We start from the raw sequence: 26,620 nt of genomic DNA on the forward strand, positions 1-26,620 counted from the left end.
GGAGGTTCTAGTATTTATATTTGTAGCCTACTAATATAAACTGTGGTAACTTTACTTTTCCTAACATGGCTATAAATTGCTTAAGTACACTCTTTCCCTCTGAAATATAATGGACTAAAAAAAAATAACATTATCAAACCTAAAAAATGTTCCTCCACTAAATCTACATAGTTACTACTCACCTTTGCTGACACCTACATGCATCATGTTGAGTCATTTCAGGATTGATTTCAACTACTGGATATATGTTTGTATACTTCTACATCTTCAGCTGGCTCAATCCCTTGTTCAGAATTGGCTTCAAGAGGAAGTTGGAAGAAGATGACATGTATAAAGTTTTACCAGAGGATGCATCAGATAGACTTGGGGAGGAACTACAGCGGTACGGCTTTACATGCGTTTTCCTCCTTTATTTTAGTAGCATTTAAGCGGGGGTGTACAATTTTTGTATTGTATTGTAGGATTATTTTTGGTAAGCAAGTGTTTTCTGAACTAGAACAGATTCTAACAACACACATCTCAGGTTTACTGTAGATCAAAAAGACTATTCTTGACATCCATGCCAATTGAGTTGAAGGACTTCTGAAGGTTCACAGTAGATAAAAGTTTTAGACAACAGTCAGTATTTACCCTCACAATAACCTGCAGATATTTAAGTAACCTCTTGCTTCACTGGGAAACACTCAGAGTGTAGTTCACAAACCAAAATGCAAGACTGTCCGCACCACTTCTGGCTCCTCTCAGCCAGGTCCTTCCCCAAAGAGACCAGACTACCCCCTCTGAGGGATTTTGACATCAGAGTTGACAGTATGTCTGGAGGTGAGCTCAACTATATATAGATAGTACATCTCAGATTGTCACATGACAGGAAGCTCCTCTCCCACACTGATCATATTCAGATTCATGAGATGCTGCCAGGTACTGCCAGCTGTTTTGTTTCTGTTGTGTGTAACTCTTATGGGCTACTGTCTTCAGGAGCCCTTTAAGTACTGAGCTCGGCTTGCATGTTGGTATTAAGGCAAGCTTATTGGATATGAGTACTCAGCTGTAACCAATACAACAAAACCTTTTTCATAATTCATATGTACTTAGAATACACTTAAATTCAGTGTAGCAACAATGAAATTAAAGTATTGTCTACCTCAGTAAATACTGCGTGTATCAACTTGTGTATAGACAACTACATGTGAAGTTTTGTGGCGGTTCAAGATTTGCCTGGTCGGGTACTGTAACATCTACCCAAGCAATATTTGAATTATAGTTTGATTTCTGGTTGTTCCTCTTGAGAAGTGCGTCATTTTGAGTAATGTGGCTTATTTAAAGAGTATGGACTGGAGGTAAACATGGCTTTTCTTCTCTATTGGTTTGGTTTTAAAGGTACTGGAATGAAGAGGTTCAACAGGCAGCTGAAGATCTGCGCCCACCCAAACTTACCAAAGCTCTTGTCCAGTGCTACTGGAGATCCTACTTAGTCACTGGAATATACATCTTTATAGGGGTACAGAGCAGTCACTGTGACACCACAAGTCTACAGTGAGAGATTCTGTGTTTTGTTTTAATGCACCATATTAACATATCTGCTTTACATCCTGTTTTCTATCAGGAAGTTATCAAAGTGTTTCAGGCTGTGCTACTTGGGAAGCTCATTGAGTATTTTGAGAGTTATGAGCCAGTCAACACATCTGCAGTCTATGAGGCGTACAGCTATGCTGCAGGCATCTCACTGGCGACCACTGGCCTGGTCATTCTTCATCATCTTTATTTCTACCATGTCCAACGAGCTGGCATGAAGATCCGTGTAGCCATGTGCCACATGATCTATCGAAAGGTCAGTTATTGTGAAACTTCTCTGTATAAATGTCATCCACTGCCATGTCCCTCTGGTTTTTATAATGTGATGTGACACTTCTGTTCTGCAAAGGCTTTGTGTCTTAAAAGCTCAGCAATGGTGAAAGCTACCACAGGACAAATTGTCAACCTTTTATCAAATGATGTCAACAAATTTGATGAGGTGACTTTATATTATTTTACATTTGACTTACTCTTTTAATAATATAGACGATACCTCTGCAGTATTTCATAATCTTCTAATCATTTTCATCTTTTATTGTTTTCTTTTAGGTTCCTTTATACTTGCACTTTTTGTGGATCGGCCCCCTCCAAGCAGCAACTGTGATGTTGTTGTTAATGTACGCAATTGGCCCATCATGCCTTGCAGGAATGGCTGTCTTCTTCATCCTGATGCCTATACAGACCATGTTTGGTTATTTGTTCACTAGTCTCAGGTTTGCAGTCAAATGGCAGGTTGATCATAAGAAGATAACAGTTTTGTGTCAGTTTCCATCATGTGTTGGGCCGGTACAATTGTTGCAATTTGTGTCTGCTGGATTAGGGCTGAAACAGCAGCGTTAACAGATGACAGAATACGCACAATGAACGAAGTCCTCTCTGGGATTCGTGTTATCAAGATGTATGGGTGGGAGAAGCCTTTTGCTGAACTGGTGGATGAGGTCAGAAGGTACTTTAACCTTCAATATCTATTTATTATCATTTTTGATAGTCTAAACATACAAAATCAGTTTTTGATGATGTGTGATGACAAAAATTCGAAAAAGTATTTACTGACGTGTTATTATTATACAGAAAGGAAATCTCCAAGATCATGAAGAGCTCCTACCTCCGTGGCCTGAACATGGCATCTTTCTTTGTGGCCAGCAAGATCATCATCTTCACCACCATCTGTGTCTATGTACTGACAGGCAACACGCTGTCAGCTAGCAGAGTGTTTATGGCTGTTTCCCTCTATGGGGCAGTCAGACTAACCATCACACTCTTCTTTCCCTTTGCCATAGAAAAACTCTCTGAGTCCCTCATCAGCATCAAAAGAATTAAAGTAAATGCACCACAGACACAAGCTGCATTCATGACACCTACTGTATGTGCTGATTACTACATATGAGAGCTGAAACATTCAACTTTCTCTTCTTTAAGAATTTTCTTCTGCTGGATGAGGTTGCTCCTCAGCATCTGGGACTTCCTGTGGCAGAGAAGAAGGACTGTATGGTGAAAATTCAGGATTTAAAATGCTACTGGGATAAGGTGAGCAGACGTCTTTCATAGTGTTTAGACCTCTTGGGGTTCAAAGCATGTAGAGTGACAGATGACATACTGCATGTTAAATCCCTTGTAAAAACTTGTGCTTTTGAGCTATATAAAGTAAAGTATACTTTTACCTACTGATTGAGTAAAATAAGATCAGATGAAATAAAATAAATGTGAATAATTTCCAAATCGAAATTCAATAATAATTCCTTACGTTGTGTTTTAGTTTATTTGCTTTTTCTTACAGATGCTGGTAGCTCCTACTTTACAGAACGTGTCCTTTACAGTGAGAAGCTGGCAGCTGTTGGCAGTAATAGGACCTGTCGGAGCTGGAAAGGTCAGGTCTGTTCTCTAGTCTCAGGTTTATAGTCATGCACTGCACACATGATCGAGACATAGAGTAGCAGTCAAAGGTTAGGGTACACCATATAGTGTAGACAAGGCAAAACATGTTTTAAATTTTAGATTTGACTTTAATACCAGCTTTACATGTTATTGACTCTTTTCTAACTGTGAGTTAGATTAGAAGATTGCTGTTTCATTCATGGCAGTGTAGGGAGCATGGAGCTAGAGCTGAAAAAAAAGTTTATCTTTAAGGTTCAATGTGTCAAGTTTGAAAGATTTGGCATCATCTAGTGGTGAGATTGGAGAATGCAACTCATTCTAATATTAAAAAAATGCTATAGCTGGTATTTTCTGGTGATTACACACACACACAATAACAACATATTTATTAATACTATCTTCAATTTGTACTAATAGATCACTCTAAATATTACTCATTGAACCTGAAACATAGCACAAAGATTGAAAGCAGAGGTAAGCAAAGACTCAAAATCTCCGTGTTGTATAACCGTATATCTCTCTAACTTTTGGTAAGAAAGTGATTGAAAGGGGTTTTCCAAAATGTCACTTGTTTGTTCAACCTTTTTTCTGTGTTTGTATGTTAGTCTTCACTCCTCAGTGCCATCCTGGGAGAGCTAAGTCGGGAAAGTGGGGTGGTTAAAGTCAAAGGAGAGTTGAGCTACATATCTCAAAAGCCCTGGATTTTTCCTGGTACGATTCGAAGCAACATCCTTTTTGGCAAAGAGCTCAATCCGCAGAGGTATGATCGAGTTCTGAGAGCCTGCGCCCTCAAAAGAGTGAGTTTTGCTTTGAATTGCCACATTGATTATCATGCACTCTGCTGTATTTTTATATTCTGTACAAGGTTTTTGCACAACTATCTTGAGATCAGTGTCAATAAGTGTCAGTGTGAATAACTGAAAAAGGTGCATTTGGACCCTGCTCAGGACATGGACCGACTGCCAGGTGGTGACTTGGCGATGGTCGGTGACAGAGGGGCCAACCTGAGTGGAGGACAGAAAGCAAGGGTCAACTTAGCCAGGTGTGCTGAATATCTGAACAGCAGTACACTTCTTCCTTTTGCTGTCTGTGACAAGATCACCTCTAATTGTGTGTTTTTAGAGCAGCATATCAGGATGCAGATATCTATTTGCTGGATGACCCTCTGAGTGCTGTGGATGCGGAGGTGGGTCGGCACCTCTTTGAAGAGTAAGTCCTTCTACAACATTCCCCATTTGTAAATCCAGTGGAAAGTGCTTTTTAGTTAACCAGGTGTTAATTATGTCAATAATACTATGTTTTTCAATTCTCCATAAAAATATTTGTTTTCTTTAGTTGCATTTGTGGACTTTTAAGGAAGAAGCCCCGTATCCTGGTTACTCACCAACTGCAGTATCTGAAGGCTGCAGATCAAATTCTTGTCTTAAATGAGGTTTGTTCATGTGTGCTTATTTTTGTGTATGTTTTAAAGAGAACATTAGAGAACATGTGAGGAATTTGTGTGGCAAGGAGGCTTTGCCTTTTTGAATGGAAAGTTTAAAAGTTACATGCATAGACAAAACAGCTGCAGATCCCACAATATACTGATGGGATGCAGGATTTTCATGATTTTTTTTGTGTGTCTTCCACTTTTCCACCTTTACCAGGGCCACATGGTGGCATGTGGGACTTACAAAGAGTTGCAGGGCTCTGGAGTAGACTTCACCTCCCTCCTTAAGGAGGAGGAAGTCCAGGAGGAAAAAAGACAGGGTACCACCCCTATCCCTGGGACTGTCTCCCATGTCTTTCATACACTTTCTGATAACTCCATGTCTTCCATGTCCTCACTTACCTCCTCTCTGCACTCTTTGGTTGACGGAGCAGAGCAAGCGGTGGGTATATTAAATGACCTTAAATTTCTTACTAAATTAACAATTTTGAGTATAAATAGCACAAAACCTCTTGTCCAATGTCTGGTGGGGTTGAGTCCAGCCCCCCTATGCCCCTGAGATAAGTAGCATAGGTGATTGATTGATGGAAGTATGGACAGGAAACACAAAACAGTTTTCATTATTCATCCAACCTTAAGGACACAATCTCATAAGCTGTTGTGCTCCCTTGCAGCCACTAGAGAGCAGAAGATACTCACCTTTTCCCTGCTGCTCATTACAGCCTGATTTGAAAGTGTTGCTGGCTCACTGGCTTTGACACTAGTGTCTGTCTGTAGGTAGTGCAGCCAACAGTAGCAGAAAGCCGCTCAGAAGGAAACGTCGGCCTACGTATGTATGTGAAATATTTCATGGCAGGCGCTAACTTCCTGGTCCTCTTGGTCCTCATTTTTCTAAATGTCCTAGCACATGTGAGTTTATTTGTTCAATTATTTTAGTGTTTTCTATCAATTTTTTGAAAAATACAATACATCATTTAAGTGAATTTTATAAAAAATGTAATTATCAAATAATTGGTAGTCAAGTTAAGTAGTTTTGTTGTATGTTTATACTTGTATTTTAATGTATGATTTAAAAAAATAATGATTTTTTTTGTTTGTTTACTTGTTTTTTGTGTAGATTACCTTTGTTCTGCAGGACTGGTGGCTGGCTTGCTGGTAAGATTTTGTTTCTTTTACACTCCCTGAAAAACATGGAAGCTTAAAAAAAAACCATGCGTACCAGGTGTTTTTCTCAGGCTGGAAATGGTTGATGATTTATTAGGAGACAACTGAACCAAACAGTTTTTCTTGGCGTTCTCTGTCACTTGTTGAAACTGACCTTGTAGTTCAGGAATAGAGGGAATGTGTGTTTTTATGTTGCAGCTCTCTTTCTTTGTTGTGTTTATTTGTCCTTGTGGATATTTGTTTCTTTTGTGACTGACTTGCAGGGCGTCTGAACAGAAGCACATCAATGTGACAGAGCACCTCAATGGCAGCTTTCCTCAGCAGCTGGACCTTGACCTGTACCTAGGTGTTTACGCAGGTGAAGCTCACTGAGCGCACATTGCTTTTTGTGTGCCGTTGAGGCTCTGAATACGCCAGCCATTCAATGAACAGATCCACAGTTCTTTGGCTGTGTCCCAAGGCCTTCAAGGCCCAGTGTATGTGTACATGGGCCTCAGCTGTACAGGGAGATAGCAGTGCCTTTCTTGTTCACTGCTGTTGGATTGCTCAGATTGTCTTCCTGTGACTCTCGTCCTTTTCACTCTTTCAGACTTTGTATCCACAGTGATAGATCAGCATTCAGGACAAAGAAAGCACGAGTAAAGGAAAAAGCTTGTAGTGGAGTATTTCTGTTTTTCTGTCATAGAGCACACTTAATAGTGATACCTTAAATGCACAGCTGATCTTGGAACAGTTACAAGGATAACATTGTATTTTATTAACTGATTTTTTGACTTTGATTTTTTTTTTCTGTGCATTTGTCAGGTTTAACAGCCACTTCGGTCCTGTTTGGCTTCATTCGCAGCTTGGTTTTCTTTAATGTCCTGGTGAGCTCAGCCCAAACTCTACACACAAGCATGTTCAATTCCATCCTCCGGACCCCGCTACGCTTTTTCGATATCAATCCAATTGGTAAGTGACTCACCTCCCTATCAAGTTGTCATTTAAATGACTGGTAACTTATTTAGAGCATGGCCAAGCTGAAAACGAGGAGATGGTTAGGAGACATTAACATCCAGTGGGAGCTGCCGTGCAATTTATTGTTCTCACATCTCACCACTAGAGAGCAGCGTGTTTCTTAATTTATCATGTTTTAGTCCACCAATGACGCTTTAGTCCACCTTACAAGCATCCAAATACTTAAACCTTAAAGTTAACAGTTAATAGCAAGTTATCTCATTCTGTGTAATGTAATAAAATATAAAGGTTTAATATTTAAATATTTTCATATAAAATGTTCATCATAAATTTTATACAAGGTTTTTATATATTAACCAAATTCAGATGTTTATTTAATTTGTTCAAAACTAGAATTAATAACTGATAAATATCAATCTCAGTAACTTATATGAACTATAATAACAGTTCTTTGAACAAGCATAAAGAGGGTTTGCTGTTTGCTTGTAGGATTTACTGGGTTTAATAACTGAAAAAAGCCTTGTGATATTGTCCATAATGTATTTAAAATGAGTAAAGACAGTGCTATCTTTTTTTTATTGTGAGCCCAAACAAAAAAGCAAACAATTATATTGAATAAATACTGTTTGCACTAGATCTTGGACAGTGCTGTGTTTGGGCTATAGAGCTCTGTAAATACAGACATATTTGTCTTGTGCGCTGTATCAGAAATCTTCGATTATTTCATTAGCTTTGTAGGCTGTAGCTTCTGGGTCAATGGAGTGGGCAGATGGACTTGATTTTAAAAAGTGAGCAAACACTCCACATACGTCTGAATTTGCTCAAGGAGTGCTGCAGTTTTTTCCTCAGAATGTTTTCACCGCCTTTTTATAAATAGAAACCAATAAAACTGAGAACATAATTTAAGATTTGTGTTAATCATTTCCAAAATGTTTAGCACTTCTTGTTATTTTATTTATATGACTCTGTGGTATTAATTAAAAACCTGTTTTAATTGGGTGAAGTAATGTCACCGCAATCTGTCATTCACATCCAAAGTCAACTGTCAAGTGGCCCACTTTGATAACTTTAATTTTTCTGGAGCATTGTTCACCTGTCAGCAGATAATTACTCAGGCTAATCTCTTCATAGTGACATGCATGTACAACACAATCAGCCCGGGTGGGAATTCTCAACAAGAAGGGAACTTGTATCTGTATAATGAGTCATAATAAGCTGGTAACACAAGTCTAAATATGATTTGAGGGTGTTCAGAAGCTTGTGGTTTCTACTGGCATTAGAAGTGGGTGTAGCGACAAAAGCTTTGCAAAACTGTGTTTGGCGCAAACACTGCAGGTTTTAATCTTTGGCTTTTGTTTTTACTGCTGCTGTTGTGTTACATATTGGACTACCTGGTAGCTTATCTGGGTGTGCCTAGCTGGGTAATCTACACACAGGAGGAGAACAAACACTTTGAATAATGTAATAATCTGTTTAATAGCGCAGCAAAGGAGAGGCTTAACAGACACTGCTATCTGATTGCTGTTGTGCTGCTATCAGTAACCATTGTATGACCAGTCCAGTCATTACAGCTTGGCCTCCAGGCTGTAACAGCACCGTTTGTCTGACTGGATTCATAGACAAATGTCCCAGACAGTGTTTCTTTTGTCCTTCCTCCATGAATGACCATGACCTTTTTATCTATACAATAAAAATAAGTGTCACTTATTTATTGCGTTTTTGTTTATTCCATCTATTGGGCAATATTTTTTTCAATTGAAACTTTACAAAAAAGACCAGGACAGTTCTTCTTTTTTCTCTCTTGTTCAATCTTAATGTTTTGCTTCCCTGTAAATATTATTACCTGTATACAATAACTGTTCCATCACAGCTGCTTCCATATCCACTAGTGAGTAAGTTGTAAGTCTGAGTAATTTGTAAATGTCTGCCTATGTTAAGGATTTGACAACTGTTTACATGTGTAAGTGATAGATGTGCTGCTACTGAACAGGCCCAGTGTTTGATGACTGTTACTAAGTTGAGAGTTGTTACTTTTTCAAGCGTCACAGCACAAAGGTCTTATTATTATTTTTATTATTTGGTAAATGTGGTTTATAACAATAGAATACAGCAGTGGTATGTTATGATTGATGGAGAGGCTTTTCTGAATTAGCCACCAAATGCCTCTCCACTATTTGAATCTGTGTTACCTTTACTGTTGTGTTGGAGTATATTTCCATGTTAGGGCTTTTAGTGATTAAAACCTTTATTATTTTTTTTAACAATACAGTATGTTTTAAGATAGCTAGAGGTTGATAGCATTACAGACTGCCGTTTATATGAATATATAAAATATGTAAATTTAAATACCCTAATATATTCACGTTACTCAATTTTTTAGCAATATGTACAGTCTTATTACAGCTGTTCATCCAAATGTGATCCAGTTAGAGCAGCACAGACAGCAGTGGATGTGTTGAGCTGATTTTGATCCCTGTAATTTAGTGTCATTGAGTGGGCTAATCCCCTCAGAGACTGCAGGCCAGGGCTCCAGCTCATCAGCACAGTCAAGGAGTGGAGTTTCAGTCAACACACATACACACTCACACTTCTGCCGTCCCCTTTCACATCGGCATAGTGGGCCATCTCAGTGCTGGATGTCACACAGTTACTGTAGATGCTGGGAACTTTAGATCTTCTGTAGTCAGTGATGTGAGATTCTAATTGTGTCTACAGAGGCAATGTTTTTAATGTCTGTATTTCAGGTCTAGGATGCAAGAGTGTTAAGAGGGAAGTGGAGGAAGTACTGCAGAGAGGATGATGATATCGAAGTGTGTAAATTGAATGTGGAGATGGAGCCGTGTGTGTGTGCAGTATGGCTGATAGGGCTCCCCCTCGCTCGGCACTTCCACTATTTAATTGCATGAAAGGGAAGGAGAGGAGATTGCAGGAGCCTGGCGGTCTGAGCGAAGAGAATGGATTTAGAATGTATTAGTATTGGCAGCAAGGCGCCGGCGGTGGGAGGCTGCCCCAGGCACCTGGTCCCTTCATGGAAGTGCAGGTGAGCTGTGCCACCTCCAGCCTTGGCAGCCCCCTCCCCAGTATTGCTTCATTATCACACTTGCCTCACTGAAAGGCCCCTCCAACTGCACTGGGGCCCACACATGGAGCGGCTCTGAGTTGTCCCCTTATCTTGATGTTTACAGGGAACAGCGATTTGCCACACGCCCTGCTCTAGCTGGACCCCACTGTTCCACTTCTTTAAGTCTGATTGGGGGCCCTGCTCACCTAATATCTCCACCTAAGGGGCCACCTTAGTTGGGAGGGCTTGATATTTCCTGAGCCTGAAAAAGTGGTGCAAATCACCCCTGGAGTCTTAAACCATGAGAAATTGTTTGATACTAATGCTGCTGATATCCTGAAACGTCTATACCTCTCTCTACACAATAGGTGATATTGTTGACAACCACCCATAGTGATTGAACTCATTGTCCCATGCTGATCTTACCTCATAGGCATTTCCATGTAGTGAATGTCTTTGTGTAACTGCATCACTGTAATGTATCCCCTCTATAGCCTGCGCAGGACGGAGGGTCTTTACTTCATCCCCTCTGCAACTCTCTGTTAACTGAGCCGCTTGTCAAACAGCTGATAGCTGTCTGATGTTCTCTGCTCTAACACCCTCTAACCATGGTATGATGTAACCAGGAGAAACCTATCCTTTTCTTATTGGCATTGTTTGTCAGATATGCATGAATTTGGGTCATCTATGGCTTAGACAGTAAAATTACATAAAATTTTATTGGATCTTCCACAAACACAGTTTGACAAGTATTCCCCTCATTCCCAGACTAAAGCTGCGAAAGCTGCGAATATTCTTCACTAGTATAGTAACAGCTCTACCCCCTTGCTTGAACCCTCCCCTCAGGATGTCTGTATGCTAAAGGGGCACTCACACTGTGAATAAGATTAGTCTGCCTCCAAGTGTACAACATGCTTATGCCACTTGACTTTGAATCAGTACTGATTTGGAGCATTGCTGGGTTGTTGCGGGGAATAATACTCTGGCTGGGTTTATGCAATGGCTGTTATGGGGAGCCTAGCCTCGTCTGCATGCATGTTTTTAGGCGGGAGTGGCATTTTGGATAAAGCTGTAAGCTGCTTACGGCCGTGGAGAGAGGTGATTACAGGGCCCACCTCCATAGGACTGGCTGGGAGGCTGGGAGGCAACTTTTAGGTCAGTGGTGCCATTGGCTTCACCATGCCTCCAGAGTGCCATACCGTCACATTGTGCCAATGTGCCACTCGGCCTGCCTTGGTTCCATATCAAGTCCCGCCTTTTTTTGCGGCCTATTCTGTGAGCCTAGATAAACTCATCTGCATGCTTGTGTGGTTAGTTTCACTTTATCAGGGCTTGTACCCTAAATGTGTGAGTGGTGCTTAATTTGCATTCTCCTCAGACAGATATTATTGTTTGCTTAGTGATGTGTCACTGTGAGAGACAATGGGTTGCTAAAGTACAGTGCAAAACATTATGACACCATTTTTTTAAAAACAATATGCATAATACATAATATACATAATTCACATAACAAATCCATAGCTTGTTCTTGTCTTTTAACTTGAGCCCATTTCTGGCACTGCACTGATACTTTTTGTCTACCTCTGAGAGTCTGGGAGCTTCCTTCAGGGACAGAGATAGAGACAGCCTTTCTGTCTTGCCTGCCTTTAGGTAGTTTAGTGTGAGGATTGGCTATCAGTGACCCTGCAGTAAACAGTGTGTGAACGCAGCTGGAGTGTAATCTTATGTGCTGTGGGATCAGAACAGGAGAGCAAAGTTACTGAAGGAGTGACAATAAAGGGCTGCCACAGCACCTGCAGAGCACCAGCCAAAATAATGAACACCTGAGCAGATTGGAGGCAACTCAATTAACGTCACTGACACTGTCAGTCAGAACATAAAGGCAGGTACGCAGCTTCTGTTGCCCTTTTGTTTTCAAACAAAAGCTTCCGTCACGTATTCAGCCAAGAGTAGGGCAGTCTTTATGAAAGGCTCGACAAATAATGACTCACTGTTTAATCTAGATAGGCCTGTGTTTTTTTTCATCTGATATCGCACTAAGTGTATAAGCTCTGTTCTGTTAAATTGCAGGGGATGTTGGTAACAGTTGCTCAATAGTCTAAGAAATTTAAACAAACAAAATATTGGTTTTTATGGGTGCAGAGTTGCAATAGATAAAGTGTATCTGTATTTAACTTAGACTTGTTATTCAGATGACTATTTTTAAGTTAGGTTTGCCAATTACATGATAAATACTCTAAGTAATAAGTTAATTTTTCACCTTATTTCACCGCATTTATTTCTGATTTTACCACATTTAACATCTTGATACCCAATGACACAAAACTCTGCTGTCAAATGGATGATTCTATCATTCGTACCCTGATCTTGTCTAATCTGTTCTTCTTTGTTATGTTGTTTCCCAGGAAGGATCCTCAACAGGTTTTCAAAAGACATCGGTTACCTGGACTCTCTGCTGCCATGGACGTTTGTGGACTTTTTCCAGGTGAGTCTCACCTCGGCAGGTTTGGTCGCTGGCGCTGCAGCATGGGGAGGCCATTTCATGCCTGGCTAAACCTGCTTTGTGGTCCGGGTCCCCTAATCTGGAAACAATTACTGTAGGATTACCCGCCAGCGCGGCCCAGCGCCTGCACAGATTTAATAAAAGTGTGCACATAGGCTGAGGGCGTGGCTCCCTCCGTGTGGCACAACAGAAGCAGAATCTTCAGAGAATGTGTATGGAGGCTAAGCAAGTGATTGGAAGAGAGAAAGGTGCCAAAGAGGAAATAAAGGCCACAGGATGATGGGTCAGATGTGGAGGAAAACAGTGGGGAGACAAGTGAAAGTGTGAGCAGCTGGCTTATGATGTGTTTTCAGGAGTTGAGCTGGAAGCGTGCTCGAGGGGGAAGGGACCAGGTCAGTTGGAACGGTTCCAGAACAGGACATTCCCCTCTTAGTGCAATTCAGCTAATGCTCCACAGTCTTATAGGCCTGGTAGCCAGGGGCCACCCTGGTGCATAACCAGGTTAGGTTACCAAATGCCACCCTGCCACCATGACAGCCATCTCCCACGAAAGCCTGCGGAGATGAGCCAGCTCATGCACCTAGCGCCACAAAGAAGGGAATGTTCACTGCACAATTTGAGGTAGAGGAGCAGGCGTGGTTCCTTGGTTAGGGCCAAAGAATAGAACAAAGGCGTGCTGAAAACGAATCCCCCCGCCACAATGCCTGAGTGATGTTTGTGGCAGATACCCATCTCACAGTAGACAAAAGCCATCTTAAATGCTGAAAACACAAAAGATCATACACACAAAAGCTTTTTGTCTGCTAGAGTTCCCCTCATTTTGATAATAAGGTGAATAATGGCTGAAGTAAAATAATAATGTTGTAGAAGCTTCATATGGTCCAACTAAAAATAGTGAAAGTAGACCAGGTCATGACTCAAAACTGACTTCTGTCATACGTACAGTACTCAGTGTACTTCATATAGGACCATTCCACCATACTGTTTGTTACCTTTATTATCAATTTTTTCTTTTTTCCTGATTCTGATTGATTCAGAAATAACATGCAGCTATTTACAGAAGATTAATCAGTGTCCAATACGACTAAAAACTCATGCGCCAGATGGTGGACAACAGTTGGCATCTTTTGGATGAAACACTTTTGTTTGTGCTGCTTTCTGCTCTTGTTTGCAGGTGTCTTTTATGGTGCAGTCTGTAATGCTTTCAGGAAGGAAGATTTTCACTCTTTGTATCATAGTATTAGCCATGCAGAAAAGCTGCTGATCCTTACTATTGTTGCTCATTCATGGAGGGACATTTCCCCATAGTCATTGTTTAAATGGTTGTCGATTGGGGGGGGGGGGGGGTATAAAGTGAAACTTCATAAACAATGCCTTAACTGGTTTATCTCTCTCTATGGGGAAAGGCTGCTTCTGTGTGGAGATTTGCAGCAGAGCCTCTCCCTTTATGGCGGAGTAAGCACTTCACAGCCCTTCATCACTGCCCCCATAGCCACCTAACAAGGGGATTCCCTCAAGCTGGGAGAACCTGGTTACACCCCAGAGCCCTATTTTTTCACAGGTCTCATTTAATAGTAATTTAGTATATTGGGAGAAAAAGGCTCTTTCTCTCCCCACTCTCCCCCTTGTCAATTAAAGTCACCTCAGGCTTTTGGGACTGTCAGCTTTTGTGCGGACTTGACCTTTAAATCCTGGGTTGCCTCTATTTTTGCAGAGGGGGCAGAGTAGGAAGGCAACACAATAAGGGGTGAGTCCAGGGGTCTTTCAGTGGAGGATTTTGTGTCAAGGCTCTTGACTGAGTCACACCACCAACTGCGAGGTCCAGCGACATTCATAGGCTTTTTTAACCATCTATGCAAATTCACTTTGTCAGGATGTTTTTTCTGAGGCACCTGACAGTTTAGTTCATTTAAGTGTGACTTTAAACACGCAAAAACCTTCTTCTCCTAAATCTCTAAATTATAGCAGTACACCCTACGGTCATCTGGGGAAAGAAAATTGTGTGTGTGTGTGTGTGTGTGTAACAGAAAAAAAAAAAAAACGTGAGTGTGTGTATTCAGACATAAACCCAGCACAGAAGCACGGAAGACACACAAATGCAGAGCAAAGATGGCTATTGTCTAAAAACACTGGCGGGTGGATCGTTGTGTGACTCTCTATACTGTGGCACAATGTGTGTCAGGCCTCTTCAGTGGCTTTGTGGGATTTGAGAAGTGCTGACGTAACTGCGTGTGGTGTAGGATGGGATTTCACTGGCTTTCTCTGCTTCTTTACTGCACTGGTGACAGAAGAAGTGAAGAATGCACTGGCTCCAGGCGTTACACAGGTTAGCCTGAGAAACAAGGACACAGCTCTACGTGGAAATGCATAGGCTGTGCCACAAATCAACTTTGACTATTGTTTTATGACAGTGTGATTGTTTTTCCTGCACGAGATGAAAAGAGAAAGAAGAGAGAAGGCTAAAGTTTTGCTATTCCTGTTTGTTTTATTCGCTTTGTTGCCAATTTCATGTAAAAACAAACCAGAAGACATGAAAAACAAGCATTGTGTGTGTGTGTGTTGCTCCACACATGAGAATTTGATGGTGAGCATCAGTCAGCGAAAGCTTCCAGTGTGTGTATGTGAGGTCTACCATGATGCTGCGGTTTAGCTCCTCAGCTGCTCTGACTCAGACATACAGGACGGGGCCGACGTCCTCTGAGCCTGCTAACTTGCAAAACAAAATCTCAATCTCATCAAGAATCTCACCTCATGTCAGTATGATTAAGATAATGAATTCTGTGCTCTCTGTGAGTGGCTTTTGTACGTGAATTGTAGTTTTTGTATGCATTTGAAACAGTTTTTGTGTTGTTATCAGGAGGAAGAGAAAGAAGCAATGTCTGAATGAATGAATTTGCTGGACACTTGTGATTTATAGCAGAGAGAGAGTAAGAGTAAAGGGCACATTTCAAAGCCTTTCTCTTATTTATAAAATGGGGTTGAAAATCAGCAGCTTGACTGAGCCCAAATAAGTGACTTCTTTTACCTTTTCACAGCACACAAAGGCCTAATCCTAGGACTACTTGAGCCACCAATGTAGACAGCGACTGAGACCACCACAGTATGTGTCAGACCCTCCTCACCACACACAAAACACATTGACTGCAGCTTTATGAAGTGAAAATGGCCCAGAAAGAGAAAATGTGAAGGAGGTGTCCACAGTCATTTCTTTCAAAGAAAAGCCACAGCATCTGGGCATTTATTGCTAAAATAAAGCCCAAAGACTGACTGGAATGGATTGGGTCACTTCTATTGTTCCAGAGCCCAAGTGGAACAGCCCTGTTTTGTTTCAGTACCACTGACCCTTGCAACTTATTGTTCCGCCCTGTCACGGAAAGTGTGGGGTAAAAAAAAAATTCCACCAATGACAGTGGACTTCTTTTGAGGAATTTTCTTTGCCATGCGTTCTTCTCATTTCCTGTTTTCCTTGCACATTTTCCCCAGTGGCAGATATTGCACACTGTCAGTAAATAAAGAGAGGATGAAAAAGGGGTTGTAAAAAGCGCACTGATTCCTTGTGTCCGGAGGGATGTTTAATTAAAGGGAAGTGTTTATTTTCTGCTGTGGAACAACAGTCGCTATCATTGCTGAACACAAATATAGCAATTAACTTCAATTTTCTACATTTATTTGGACATCAAAGAGCTGATAGAATCATTGACAAAATAAAGCAATTAGGGTCAGCAGAGATCTGAATGGTCTTTGGACGCAGCAGTGCGCGCAGTTTGCTTGAGTGACTGAATCACATGCGTGCGGTAGCTTTCTTTTCTTGCTAAGGAGCAATTAACGGTAATTCTTTATTTAAACAGTTTGTATACAAAACCTTTCATCCTTTTATCCACTTTTATGTGCAGCGGGATGTGGCTTTGGGAGTTTTCTGTTCCTGTGTGGTTTCATAGGAGATATGGATGTAGTGTATGCTTGTAGGTTCGCTTATCAGAGTCATCTGTGTGTAGTGTGGGTGGGGGCCACGGTGTTCCCGATGCTGACATGATAAGCGGCAGACCACGCAAATGGATCACATCAAACAGGGCCTTGGCGACGGCTGGCCCTGGGGAGCAGGAGGAGGCAAGACTCCTATCTAATGGTTCCTGTTCCTCTTCTATCCCCTCAGATGACCCCGCTGTCAGATAAGCCGGCCTGGCTCGGACCTTCGTGGCCCCTGACTGAAATGGGCCCAATTAGAATTCAAATGAACCAACCAGCAAACATGAATGAGCAGTGTTACTGTGCCGCCAATCAGCAGCAGGAGAGTGAAAGAAAAATAATATATATGATAAGACAGTTAATATCACTTAATATTTGGTCGCCTTAAGGGGAGGCTGAATAACATGCAGTAGTGGCCCATGTGCCCGCATCTCACTTTGCAGTCTGGTAGCCTTCCATCAGGGCTAAGATTGAAACTTATGTACTGTGAAATTCTTGGGATCAGTTGTGCTCAGTAGCTCCCACTCACTGTTTGATTGTGTGGGCTCTACTATGGCAATGGTTATACTAGTAATACCGTCTTATCTGAACTGCAAATGGAATTGAGTGGCTTTTCATTATAAAACTACACTGAAAGTGATCATGCTTAAATATGTGCTTAAGTGGCAGATAACATCCGTAATTAAGGTGCTAAATTAAATTTTCATCTCTCTGGGCTAGTCTGAGACCACTGAAGGTAACAGTATGATCCTAATCTCCATGTCTTCGGATTCATCTCTTAGGATATGTCTAATTTCAGGGTGTGAGGTTTCAATTTTTTCATCCATCAATTGAAAGAGAAATATGTAACACAGTATACCTTTGAGTTAAGAAGAAATGGTCTAGCACATATTCAGTGGTGGAAAAAGTATTCAGATCCCTTACTAAAGTAAAAATAGCGATACCACATGGTAAATACACTCCATTACAAGTGAAAGCCCTGCATTCAAAATCCCAGATAAGTAGACAGAAGTATTGTATGTTCATTAAAGTAGAGCAGTATTACCTACAAAAAGTACCTTATATGTAGTGGACTGGGTGGTACATACAGTATGTACAGTACTGTGGTGAATGTGGTTGGTTCCACCAATGCACACATTATTTTTAGCAATTGATACAAAGTAACTAAAGATAAAGCTTTTATTATGATATATATGAGTCAGTCATTATTGTATGTAATAACCAGTGGTACAAGTACTCAGATACTTTACCTAAAGTGCATAATAGATCACCAATTATTTTGTAAAATCTCAGCCTGCAAAGGAAGTAGTAATAGCAGTTGAATAAATATAATGTTGTAAAGAGAACATGTACTGTCCTGTGAAATGTGAAGAATGAAGTTAAAATAAAATTTAAAACCTCAGACTTATGCTTGTTTAAAAGGCCTTTTAATTACAGACAACTGTGAAAGCATTGTATCTTTACTACTAGTATCATATTAATGATAGTCGCTCATTACTAAACACAGTGCTTGTGTAAGTGCTTTGGCGTCGTTGGACTGATTACCTCCAATCCTGCTAGGCAGCTCTGGTATCCTGGTCTAGATGTGTCATGGAGCCATTAACACGGGTGATGAGTCACTGTGTTGTTGAGGGCTGTGTGGTTAGAGTGTGATGTATCAGACACCCACAGTGTGGTTCCCAGAGCTCTCTGCCAGTCACTGTGGCCATGGCTGTTGGCTGGTTGTTCTGCCAGGGAGGCTTACTGGCCAGAAGTGTTGAAGGGAAAGCCCAGGGGAGCCAGGGATATGAGCTGTAGTGGCCAAGTGGTAAATTCTCACCTGCTACTAAGTGAGAATTAGCGCTCTGATCGTTTTCCTTTCACACTGTGAGTCACATAACCTCAGTCCCACAACCTGCTGTTACCTTACTGTATGTCCATGATGGTCTCACACAAATAGAAAGAGTTTTTCTTGTTCAGCTTAAAGAAATAGGCCTCACTGTCCCAGCAGCAGCCCACACTGCAGTAGTGGAGCTTTTGACTCTGTTGCTGTTTGATTCAAATATTGTGCTCAAATCTCTCCTTCTGTCCCAGGTATTTCTTCAAATCATTGGAGTGATTGCAGTATCTGCAATCATCATCCCTTGGATCCTTATTCCTGTTTTTCTTCTTCTCACGGTCTTTCTGTTCCTGCGATCGTACTTCCTGCAGACCTCCAGAGACATCAAGCGTCTAGAGTCCACCAGTAATTTTTTTTTTTTTTTTTTTTTTTGGGTGTGGGAGGGTGGGCATGTCCATTTGTGGTAGAGACAAAAGCAGACCACAGGAATGCTAATAGACCATTGAAGAAAGCCATGGCCATTAGCATAAAGGCTAAAGGTGGTGATGGCCCATGGCTCGGCCACACGCAGTTTCCTCAAGAGACGGGAGTTCATGACATCACATACAATGGGGAAAAAAATGCCAAGTGGGCATGACTAGGTCATTTCAGATTCTAGGTCATCTATTTTATTCTGGGCTTTGAGCCCAAATGCACTTTGGCAAGCAGGTTCCCTCATCTTAAAGAACAAAAGCTTTATTAGCAAGCTCAAAGAAACATTTAGCTTTTGTCTTTGGTTTTGTAAAACTTACAAAGAGAAACAAAAGACCACTCATTTCCAAACTTTCCATAAGTCTGACTGTTTGGCATCAGGAGCATATTTAATGAGGAAGCACTCATACATAGTTAGTTGGTGATAACAAAATAACATTTTATTTGTCTACACTTTCTGATAGACAGTATACAGAATATATATACCTTTTAAAATATGCCAGTTCTGCTTAGTACATTATGACTGTCTGGTTGACTTAAAATATATACTGTATATTGAAACATACTGTAGAAGCAATTTTAAATGAAGCACAATATCCATATTCATAAAGTATTGTTAAATGCCTACCAAATGGTTCTTATTGGAGAATGATATGAGCATGTGGGGTATGACACTTGGTCTAAATGCATAGATAATTGATTTACTACTGTTTGTACAAATGGTAACAAATATGGTCTGGATATATTTCTTCTAGCTCGAAGTCCTGTCTTCTCCCACCTTTCTTCCTCTCTCCAAGGCCTGAGCACCATTCGTGCCTTCAAGGTTCAGCACAGGTTTCAGAAAATGTTTGATGAATATCAAGATCTTCACTCAGGTGACAAGAAATTACGCTTAGGTTAAATAGCCCAAAATTCACAGTGTGTTTTTTTTTTAATGTGTTAGCCCATATTCATAAAAGGACTTTTATCAACCATCCACTCAGTTGCTGGAATTGGATTATTCACATCATAGATGAGGGAGGATCATATTTCTTGGTTTATTACACTCTAATGTTAAGACTAATGTTGGCAGTTTTTAATTCCAGACACTTCAGCCATAGTGATTGACATTACGACTGTTATCTCTTCTGTGACTGTGTTTGTTAACAGAGGCCTGGTTCTTATTCCTGACTACTTCGCGCTGGTTTGCTGTGCGACTTGATGGAATTTGTTCCATTTTTGTCACCATCACTGCTTTTGGCTGCCTTTACTTCAGGGATGGTACAGTGTGGGTTTTGGATTAAACATGATACATTACTGACGTCTCAGACATGATTAATGAGCCTATTATAATAAACTCATGATTGTATGACTGTATGTTTACATTTTATTCTGATATTACAGGGTTGGAGCCGGGTGCAGTGGGTCTGGCTCTGTCCTATGCTGTTACACTGACAGGGATGTTCCAGTGGGGTGTCAGACAGAGTGCGGAGATTGAGAACATGGTGAAGCTCATATTTTGGCTGGACACCACTAAGCCCCCCTTTGTTTCTTCTCTGAAATGTTCAGTTTCTCTAAATATTAGTGTTGTAAGATTTGCAGATCAAATCCAGAAAAACAAAACAGGATAGAGTAGAGTGTCCAACAGCCGTGATGAAGGTGATAGCTGGTTAAAGGGTCATTCCACTTACTTTTTTGAAAGACGTGGCCATTTAGGATACAGAGAAGCTCTAATGAACAACACTATTGAGTATTGAATAATAAGATCTCTTGTTTTTGAAGTTTGGCTGATACAAGAGAAAAAGTCAGGATATCTTGGTCTCTCTTGCTTTGGTTTTAGTTGCTTTTTTGAAAATCTGTCTACGGTCCCTCAGCTTTGTGGATATTCAGTAATAATTTGCTGGCTCTTTGTTCTAAATATGATTACCATATTTCTGTTATGGTAAAATCAGAAATACTAGTGCGCCATGCCTTCATGTTTACTTTATTTAGTAGCTAGAGAACATAACTTAAAGTTTACTGAAACTGAGGTGCTTCCTTTTTAAATATATTTTCAGTTTTAAGAGCAAAATTTCATAAAAAATACCCTTTTTTTTTTGCAGATGACGTCAGTAGAGAGAGTGGTTGAGTATGCAGAGCTGGAGAGTGAAGCACCTTGGGAGACGGACAAACAGCCCCCGCTTGATTGGCCTGAGACGGGCTCCATCACCTTTGACAAAGTCAACTTCTCTTATGATGCCAGTGAGCCTTTGGTCCTAAAGAACCTCACTGTTCTCTTCACATCCAGAGAAAAGGTTATTGTCTATATTTCCACTTGTGCACAGGCCATGACCTGGAATGATATGCAGCTAGTGTGGAGGGTGTGGTGTGATTCTTTCTTATGTGACATTATTTTCAAATCAATTATTTAAAGGACACCATATTGTGCTGCTGAATCTCAAGGACTATACCATTTGTAATTCATGGAATACATATCATGTAATTAAGACTGTTCAAGTGGATCCATTTGTTCCCTATTTGCATTTTGAGCTACCTGACGGTGACAACTGTTTATTCACTATAAGAGAGAGAAGAGACCAAGGGAGAGGCGCGAGGAAAGAGAGAGTAAGGCAGAGAGAGATGGTTAAGGATGATTGAAACAGTGTTTAATGCAGGGGGTGTATTTTGCATGGCTATGGTTGGCCAGGGCGGCTGATTTCACAATGGATGGGCTGATAAGTGTAGAGGTCCTGGCTCTGACAGCCCATGGGAGGGATCTCTGCTGCATACCATGGGGTGAGAGGCTTTGTGCATCCTGACATTTCCCTTGACACCTTTTCACAGGGAAGCATGTTCCTACCTCGTACAGTACAAGATGCACTCACCCCATCCCTCACTACAGTTATATAATGTACATAATCATATAAATCACATAACTTATTGCAACACTGCCAAGCACCTTCCAGGCTTAAAAAAAAGAAGTGGCTTAGTAAGAACATGCTTGTTGACTATCACAGAGCTGGGTAACTTCTGCCAGGAAGGGATGTCCCATTGTGCATAGTTCCTGTTCAACAGCTCCATCTGTGAATCGGTGGCTGCAACAATGCTGTCTCTGATTTGGATTCTGTTAGTTCAGTCCTATCTGTGCACTCTTACTGGAGCTTCTGCAGAACAAAGATTTGTGATATTCAACTGTCACAGTGTGTGTCACTGACATATTCTCATTAGGTAACAAGGGGTTTAGAAAAGATTATTTCCTCTTCTAAAATGTTTCCTGCATGGACCAGGAAGAGGTATCCAGTGGCATGTTCTACTGGCCCTCATGGGATCTTTTGCCTGGGATTCTTGTGGATAGTCTTCTCTCAGTTTATTGTCAGTTAAGAGACTTAGTGTTCATTTACATCCTTGATTACTGAGCTGGAGTCTTTCTACTGGGCAAAAAGGGAGAAAAAATGTAATTATTTCACCCTTTCTGTGTGTTGGCATGTTGTGAGGCACACACAGCAGTTGCTTGTTATGAAAGCAGTGTTGGTAATCCCCTGTCTAAACAAAAGCTTGCCCTTTGGCTGTGAAGTGGCATATAACAGGCCTATATGTTGGCAGGCAGCAGAGTATGGTATCAACAGCCCAATTCAGTGGAACTGGAGATGATTTGCCTTATGGTGCTGACACCATTCCTCTCCATTGCGTTCTACTGATAGATTGAATCTGGGTCCTTCTTATGGTCTGTGTTAAATATAGTGAGCAGTTTCTTCTGGAGTGGTCTCGTTATGTTGTAGTCTTCATATATATATTTATTTTTCTTTTGGTTGCTCTCGTTAGGGGTCGCCACAGCAAATTAATTGAGTGGCTGAGTCTAATGGCCCTTGGTCTTTCAAGGCTGTCTCGCATTCAAGTACTAACCAGGCCTGGCCCTGCTTAGCCTCTGAGATCTGACAGGATCTCATGTCCTTGCAGGACATGGTTTTGTCTTCATACCTAGGCACAATATTAAAATAAACCTGTGTATTCCATGATTTCGAATGCAAAGTTCGTACACCTGCAGATATTCTCACCATAGTAGTGGCAGGGTGACTGATATTCCTCTAGAAACATAAGAAGAAGAGAGTGAGGAGTAGCTTTGATGGTGCCCTTTTATTAGGTCAAACTCCATAAGATTAATTGGCCACATCCAGATTGGATGACTTGTGGTGCAATTTTAAGTGCACGAATATACAAAAATTACCTTAAGCCTGTAAAGTTTTTAGCGCCTTGGTTACCTGTGTTGCCTGTTATCGTCCAACTACAGTTATAATGAGTAACTATAAATTTCACACCTACAGACATTGGCATGTGCAGTGTGTGAAGTTGCTGCTCTATGAAATGAGCACTTTTATAAAATAGCACACTTTAAAATAGCTCCCCAATCACAAAAAATGCAAAAGTTCCAACACAAAATGATACACTTCACATATTAAGTGTAATGGTATCACATCAATGTGGGTTCACCCAGTGAAGTTAATGATCTTATGTCATGATACAGTGTACAAGAATATTTTACAGACTTAAAAACAACTCTCATCTCTCTGCTGTAGGTTGGCATTGTTGGACGCACTGGTGCTGGTAAAAGCTCCCTGATCTCTGCCTTGTTCCGGCTGGCAGAACCTGAGGGAAGAATAATGATTGATGGCTTTTTAACTTCTACAATTGGTCTGCACGCTCTGCGCCAGAAAATGTCCATCATCCCACAGGTGCCTGTTTTAAATTACCACAGTCTCAATTCTTGGTAATTTAGACATCATAAAATAACCAGTGGGTTATTTAGAATGAAGCGAACTAAAAACAGAGACATGTTCAATATCTCATTTTATTAGAAATTAAGTATAGCAGCCGGTTTGTTGCACTCTGTCATTTTCTAAAACTGCTGGACTTTGACTGCTTCTCAAAGGTTCTGTGATTCCTCATGATTGAGAAATGTCAGATGAACACTGGTAACAGAAACCTTCATGCTTCAGCCCTTTTTATATGCGCCTGGCTTTTAAAAAGCTAAAACAAGTGAGGAGAATTACACTCGTCACTCGGCATTTCTGAAAGTGAGACAAACGGATGCCTTGAGACAGTTTAACTTTATTTCCGCTTGTTGAAACTGATACGGCATTAAGAAAATGCCAGCCTGCGGGTGAGTGTCAGCAGAGTGGAGGGAGGGGAGAAGACTCCCACGGCCTGTACTGTGAAGAGAGCAGTTCCCCATCCCTGACAGAGGATTAGCCCTTTACCCCCCAAACATGGGAAAGCTGCTTAGAAGAAGTCTCCCCCATCCTCTCAGTCAGAGTCCCCTTGCACACCGTCACTTAGCCCAAGTCTCAAACATTTCTAGGGTGAAGCCAAGATGCCCAAAAACTGTTTCATTAATGCTTTTCTGTGGATTTGATAGGTTTCTGGCATTGCTACTCCTTTAGATAAAGTTTTACTTCCCAGTCCAAACTAGTTTAAGATGGATGTGATGTATGTTTGATGTGATTTTGTTTACTCTTTCTGTCTTTCCTAGAGGGGGAAACTTGCACAAAGTGGCAGGTTACGAGTCTAACTTTACTTGCATGCCCAACTGTAACACATACTGGATATCTTTTTCATGGCATCATGTCTTACCAGCATTCACTAGAGCAGAGTTTCTCTGTGATGTGCTTTAATTTTACAAACATTTATAGGGTGAAGTTAGATTTACACACATTAGTTTGTAAGAATTTTTATTCTCCTGCTATAAAAACGTGACATTCAATCTATTATATCAGCATCTTCATATAAACTGCTGGTTGCCTTACCTTTTCATGTTTTGAGGGTGATATGTGTACTATACATAGCCACTGAGGAGTTTCACCTTTTGCTACCCTCAAATTTGATTATGATAAGCTTTTATTAGCATATGACATTAAAAAGGATCAATTTCAGTTTCTATTGAATTCAGAGAAATGACTGAGTAAAAAATGAATTCTGTAGCAAACAGAGGGCTTAGAACTGGTGGAGCACATAATCGGTCTATGGAAAGCTGTGCTTGAAAGCAGTTTTTCCAAACTAACATTGAATCCTCAATTAAACTCTGTCACAAAACTAGTTTGAATTGGGACTTCAGCTGGCTTAATGACAAGGTGGTATTTTGGTGACGGGAGGAAAAGCTCATTGGAAATAAAGGGATGGAACATTTTCTGTCACAGGTAGCATGCGATGAAGTCCTGAAAGCATTTTTTTTTTTTTGGTATGTAAATTTAGCATTTAGTCCTCAGTCTACTGACCTGCATGAAGTTTTGTTGATACACAAGTTTTTATTTGAACTGTGTGCACAGTATGAGTATACTTGTATACATTTGTGTGCTGATTGAAAGCAGAGATGAAGGTGGGGATAGTGAGCGAGATTCAGGCTAGTAATTCTCTAACCTTAACACAGGACACTCAGCTTTTTAGACTCATTGTGTACTTCTAATCCTGCTCTGATCTCACAGAACGTTTCCTATCTTGATTTGAGGTCAGATTCATATCTTGAGTAAGCTGGAGTTATCGCCCTGCCTTGACTATGATGAAAATACAATGGGATTAGTTTTTGTTATGGACAGTCGCTTGCTGCTCACCTCAGTTGTTCAGTTTTTTGTTTTTTTTTTTCCAAATGGGCATTGTAATTATTTGTGTCATAATTTAGTGTTGTGTTTCAGAAGAAAGTCCAGCTGCATTTGTTGACTGATAAAACAATGCAGAAATGATGCCAAATGGAAACCTTATCTACAGCAGGTCTGTGCCATGAGAGTCAAAACATTACCTTTATAATGGCCTGAGAGAGTCCTAGTAAGTGTTCAGTACATCACCACAGCATTATGAATAAATATCTGACCTGACATGAGGAGGTGCTGGCTTTCTCCTGTTTATCAGGTTTAACTCAAACAGAGTGGCATGTTGGAGCAGTGCCTGTGAAGTTGGCAGGCTCTTTCCTCCTGCACTGTAATAAAGAGCTTTATTTACTCACTTAAACATGGCTGTGTGGTTGAACCTTGATACTGGTGTGTGGCTCACCATAAATACATATCTTGGACATCCAAGCTGTCCAAGATCCGAGGCTGTTCTTTCATGAGGGTAGTCAACTGATGAGATAACTCCAGCTGACATGTGCTTGTGTATTTTGGCAGATATTTTGAGATGATTATTTCTAACACACTCACTGTATGAAATTCTTTGTATTGTAACAGTGACTAGATGGCACGTTTTGTGTCATATGTTCAGACAATCTCGTGCAGCTATTCTCCCCCAACACCGCAGCATAAACTCTGGTTTTCCAACTAAAAAGATCAACCTATTGAAGCATAGTTTGCCAGAATATTGAATAGAGCTCCTAAGTGTAGCAGGCCCTTTGTGAACATCTTCCCCTCACACATTGCCTAGTGGCACTCCTTAAAGCCTGTCTTAACCCTTTCATACATCTTCCCCTTTGTCATTATCTTAACTGGCCACGGCCTTCTCTTTCTATATCCATCTATCCACAGGACCCAGTTCTCTTCACGGGCACCATGAGGAAGAATCTGGACCCTTTCAGGCAGCACACAGATGAGGACCTGTGGAATGCACTCCAAGAGGTACTCCAGCGTGGCTCTGAATGATTCCCCCTCGCCAGCCCAGGGGGGGATCCCTCTGTGCCCCTGTACAATGCTGCCATTCAGCCTCCCTGCTCGCCACAAGTCATGGGGGGAAATCCCATTAGGGCCATGGGGCCCAGCTCAATGTGCGGCTTGTAGCTGGGAACCATTGAAAGTTCTGGGGGAGATGTGTTTGGGCAGTCAGGCCAACCAGGATGAAGGCTCCCCCCACAGTGAAGGGCTTCAGCTC

At 41.0% G+C, this 26,620-nt stretch overlaps 1 protein-coding gene across 7 annotated transcripts in view; it reads left to right on the forward strand.

Annotated features, from left to right (window-relative positions):
* Window positions 1-26,620, forward strand: part of LOC113123114 (multidrug resistance-associated protein 4-like) — a 31,671-nt gene that overhangs the window by 242 nt on the left and 4,809 nt on the right. For 2 of the 7 annotated variants that reach the window (XR_003294938.1, XM_026294916.1), the window contains exons 2-27: window positions 272-382; window positions 1,378-1,498; window positions 1,604-1,828; window positions 1,922-2,011; window positions 2,122-2,285; window positions 2,393-2,518; window positions 2,644-2,893; window positions 2,992-3,099; window positions 3,350-3,439; window positions 4,053-4,244; window positions 4,395-4,489; window positions 4,570-4,656; window positions 4,783-4,879; window positions 5,094-5,318; window positions 5,654-5,785; window positions 5,994-6,031; window positions 6,304-6,398; window positions 6,845-6,991; window positions 12,464-12,543; window positions 18,601-18,751; window positions 19,573-19,692; window positions 19,967-20,077; window positions 20,201-20,301; window positions 20,899-21,090; window positions 23,350-23,505; window positions 26,281-26,370. Coding sequence is in view for 5 of the 7 variants with exons in the window: in XM_026294916.1 (XP_026150701.1) it covers window positions 272-382; window positions 1,378-1,498; window positions 1,604-1,828; window positions 1,922-2,011; window positions 2,122-2,285; window positions 2,393-2,518; window positions 2,644-2,893; window positions 2,992-3,099; window positions 3,350-3,439; window positions 4,053-4,244; window positions 4,395-4,489; window positions 4,570-4,656; window positions 4,783-4,879; window positions 5,094-5,318; window positions 5,654-5,785; window positions 5,994-6,031; window positions 6,304-6,398; window positions 6,845-6,991; window positions 12,464-12,543; window positions 18,601-18,751; window positions 19,573-19,692; window positions 19,967-20,077; window positions 20,201-20,301; window positions 20,899-21,090; window positions 23,350-23,505; window positions 26,281-26,370 (3,394 nt within the window). In the remaining 2 variants the exon portion in view is untranslated. Of the gene's footprint in view, window positions 1-271; window positions 383-1,377; window positions 1,499-1,603; window positions 1,829-1,921; window positions 2,012-2,121; window positions 2,286-2,392; window positions 2,519-2,643; window positions 2,894-2,991; window positions 3,100-3,349; window positions 3,440-4,052; window positions 4,245-4,394; window positions 4,490-4,569; window positions 4,657-4,782; window positions 4,880-5,093; window positions 5,319-5,653; window positions 5,786-5,993; window positions 6,032-6,303; window positions 6,399-6,844; window positions 6,992-12,463; window positions 12,544-18,600; window positions 18,752-19,572; window positions 19,693-19,966; window positions 20,078-20,200; window positions 20,302-20,898; window positions 21,091-23,349; window positions 23,506-26,280; window positions 26,371-26,620 lie in introns of those variants that run through there. The other 5 variants (XM_026294918.1, XM_026294917.1, XM_026294919.1 and 2 more) reach the window with 5 other exon arrangements.

Source organism: Mastacembelus armatus, chromosome 21 (genome assembly GCF_900324485.2).
Source record: "Mastacembelus armatus chromosome 21, fMasArm1.2, whole genome shotgun sequence".
NCBI classification, from domain to species: Eukaryota; Metazoa; Chordata; class Actinopteri; order Synbranchiformes; family Mastacembelidae; genus Mastacembelus; species Mastacembelus armatus.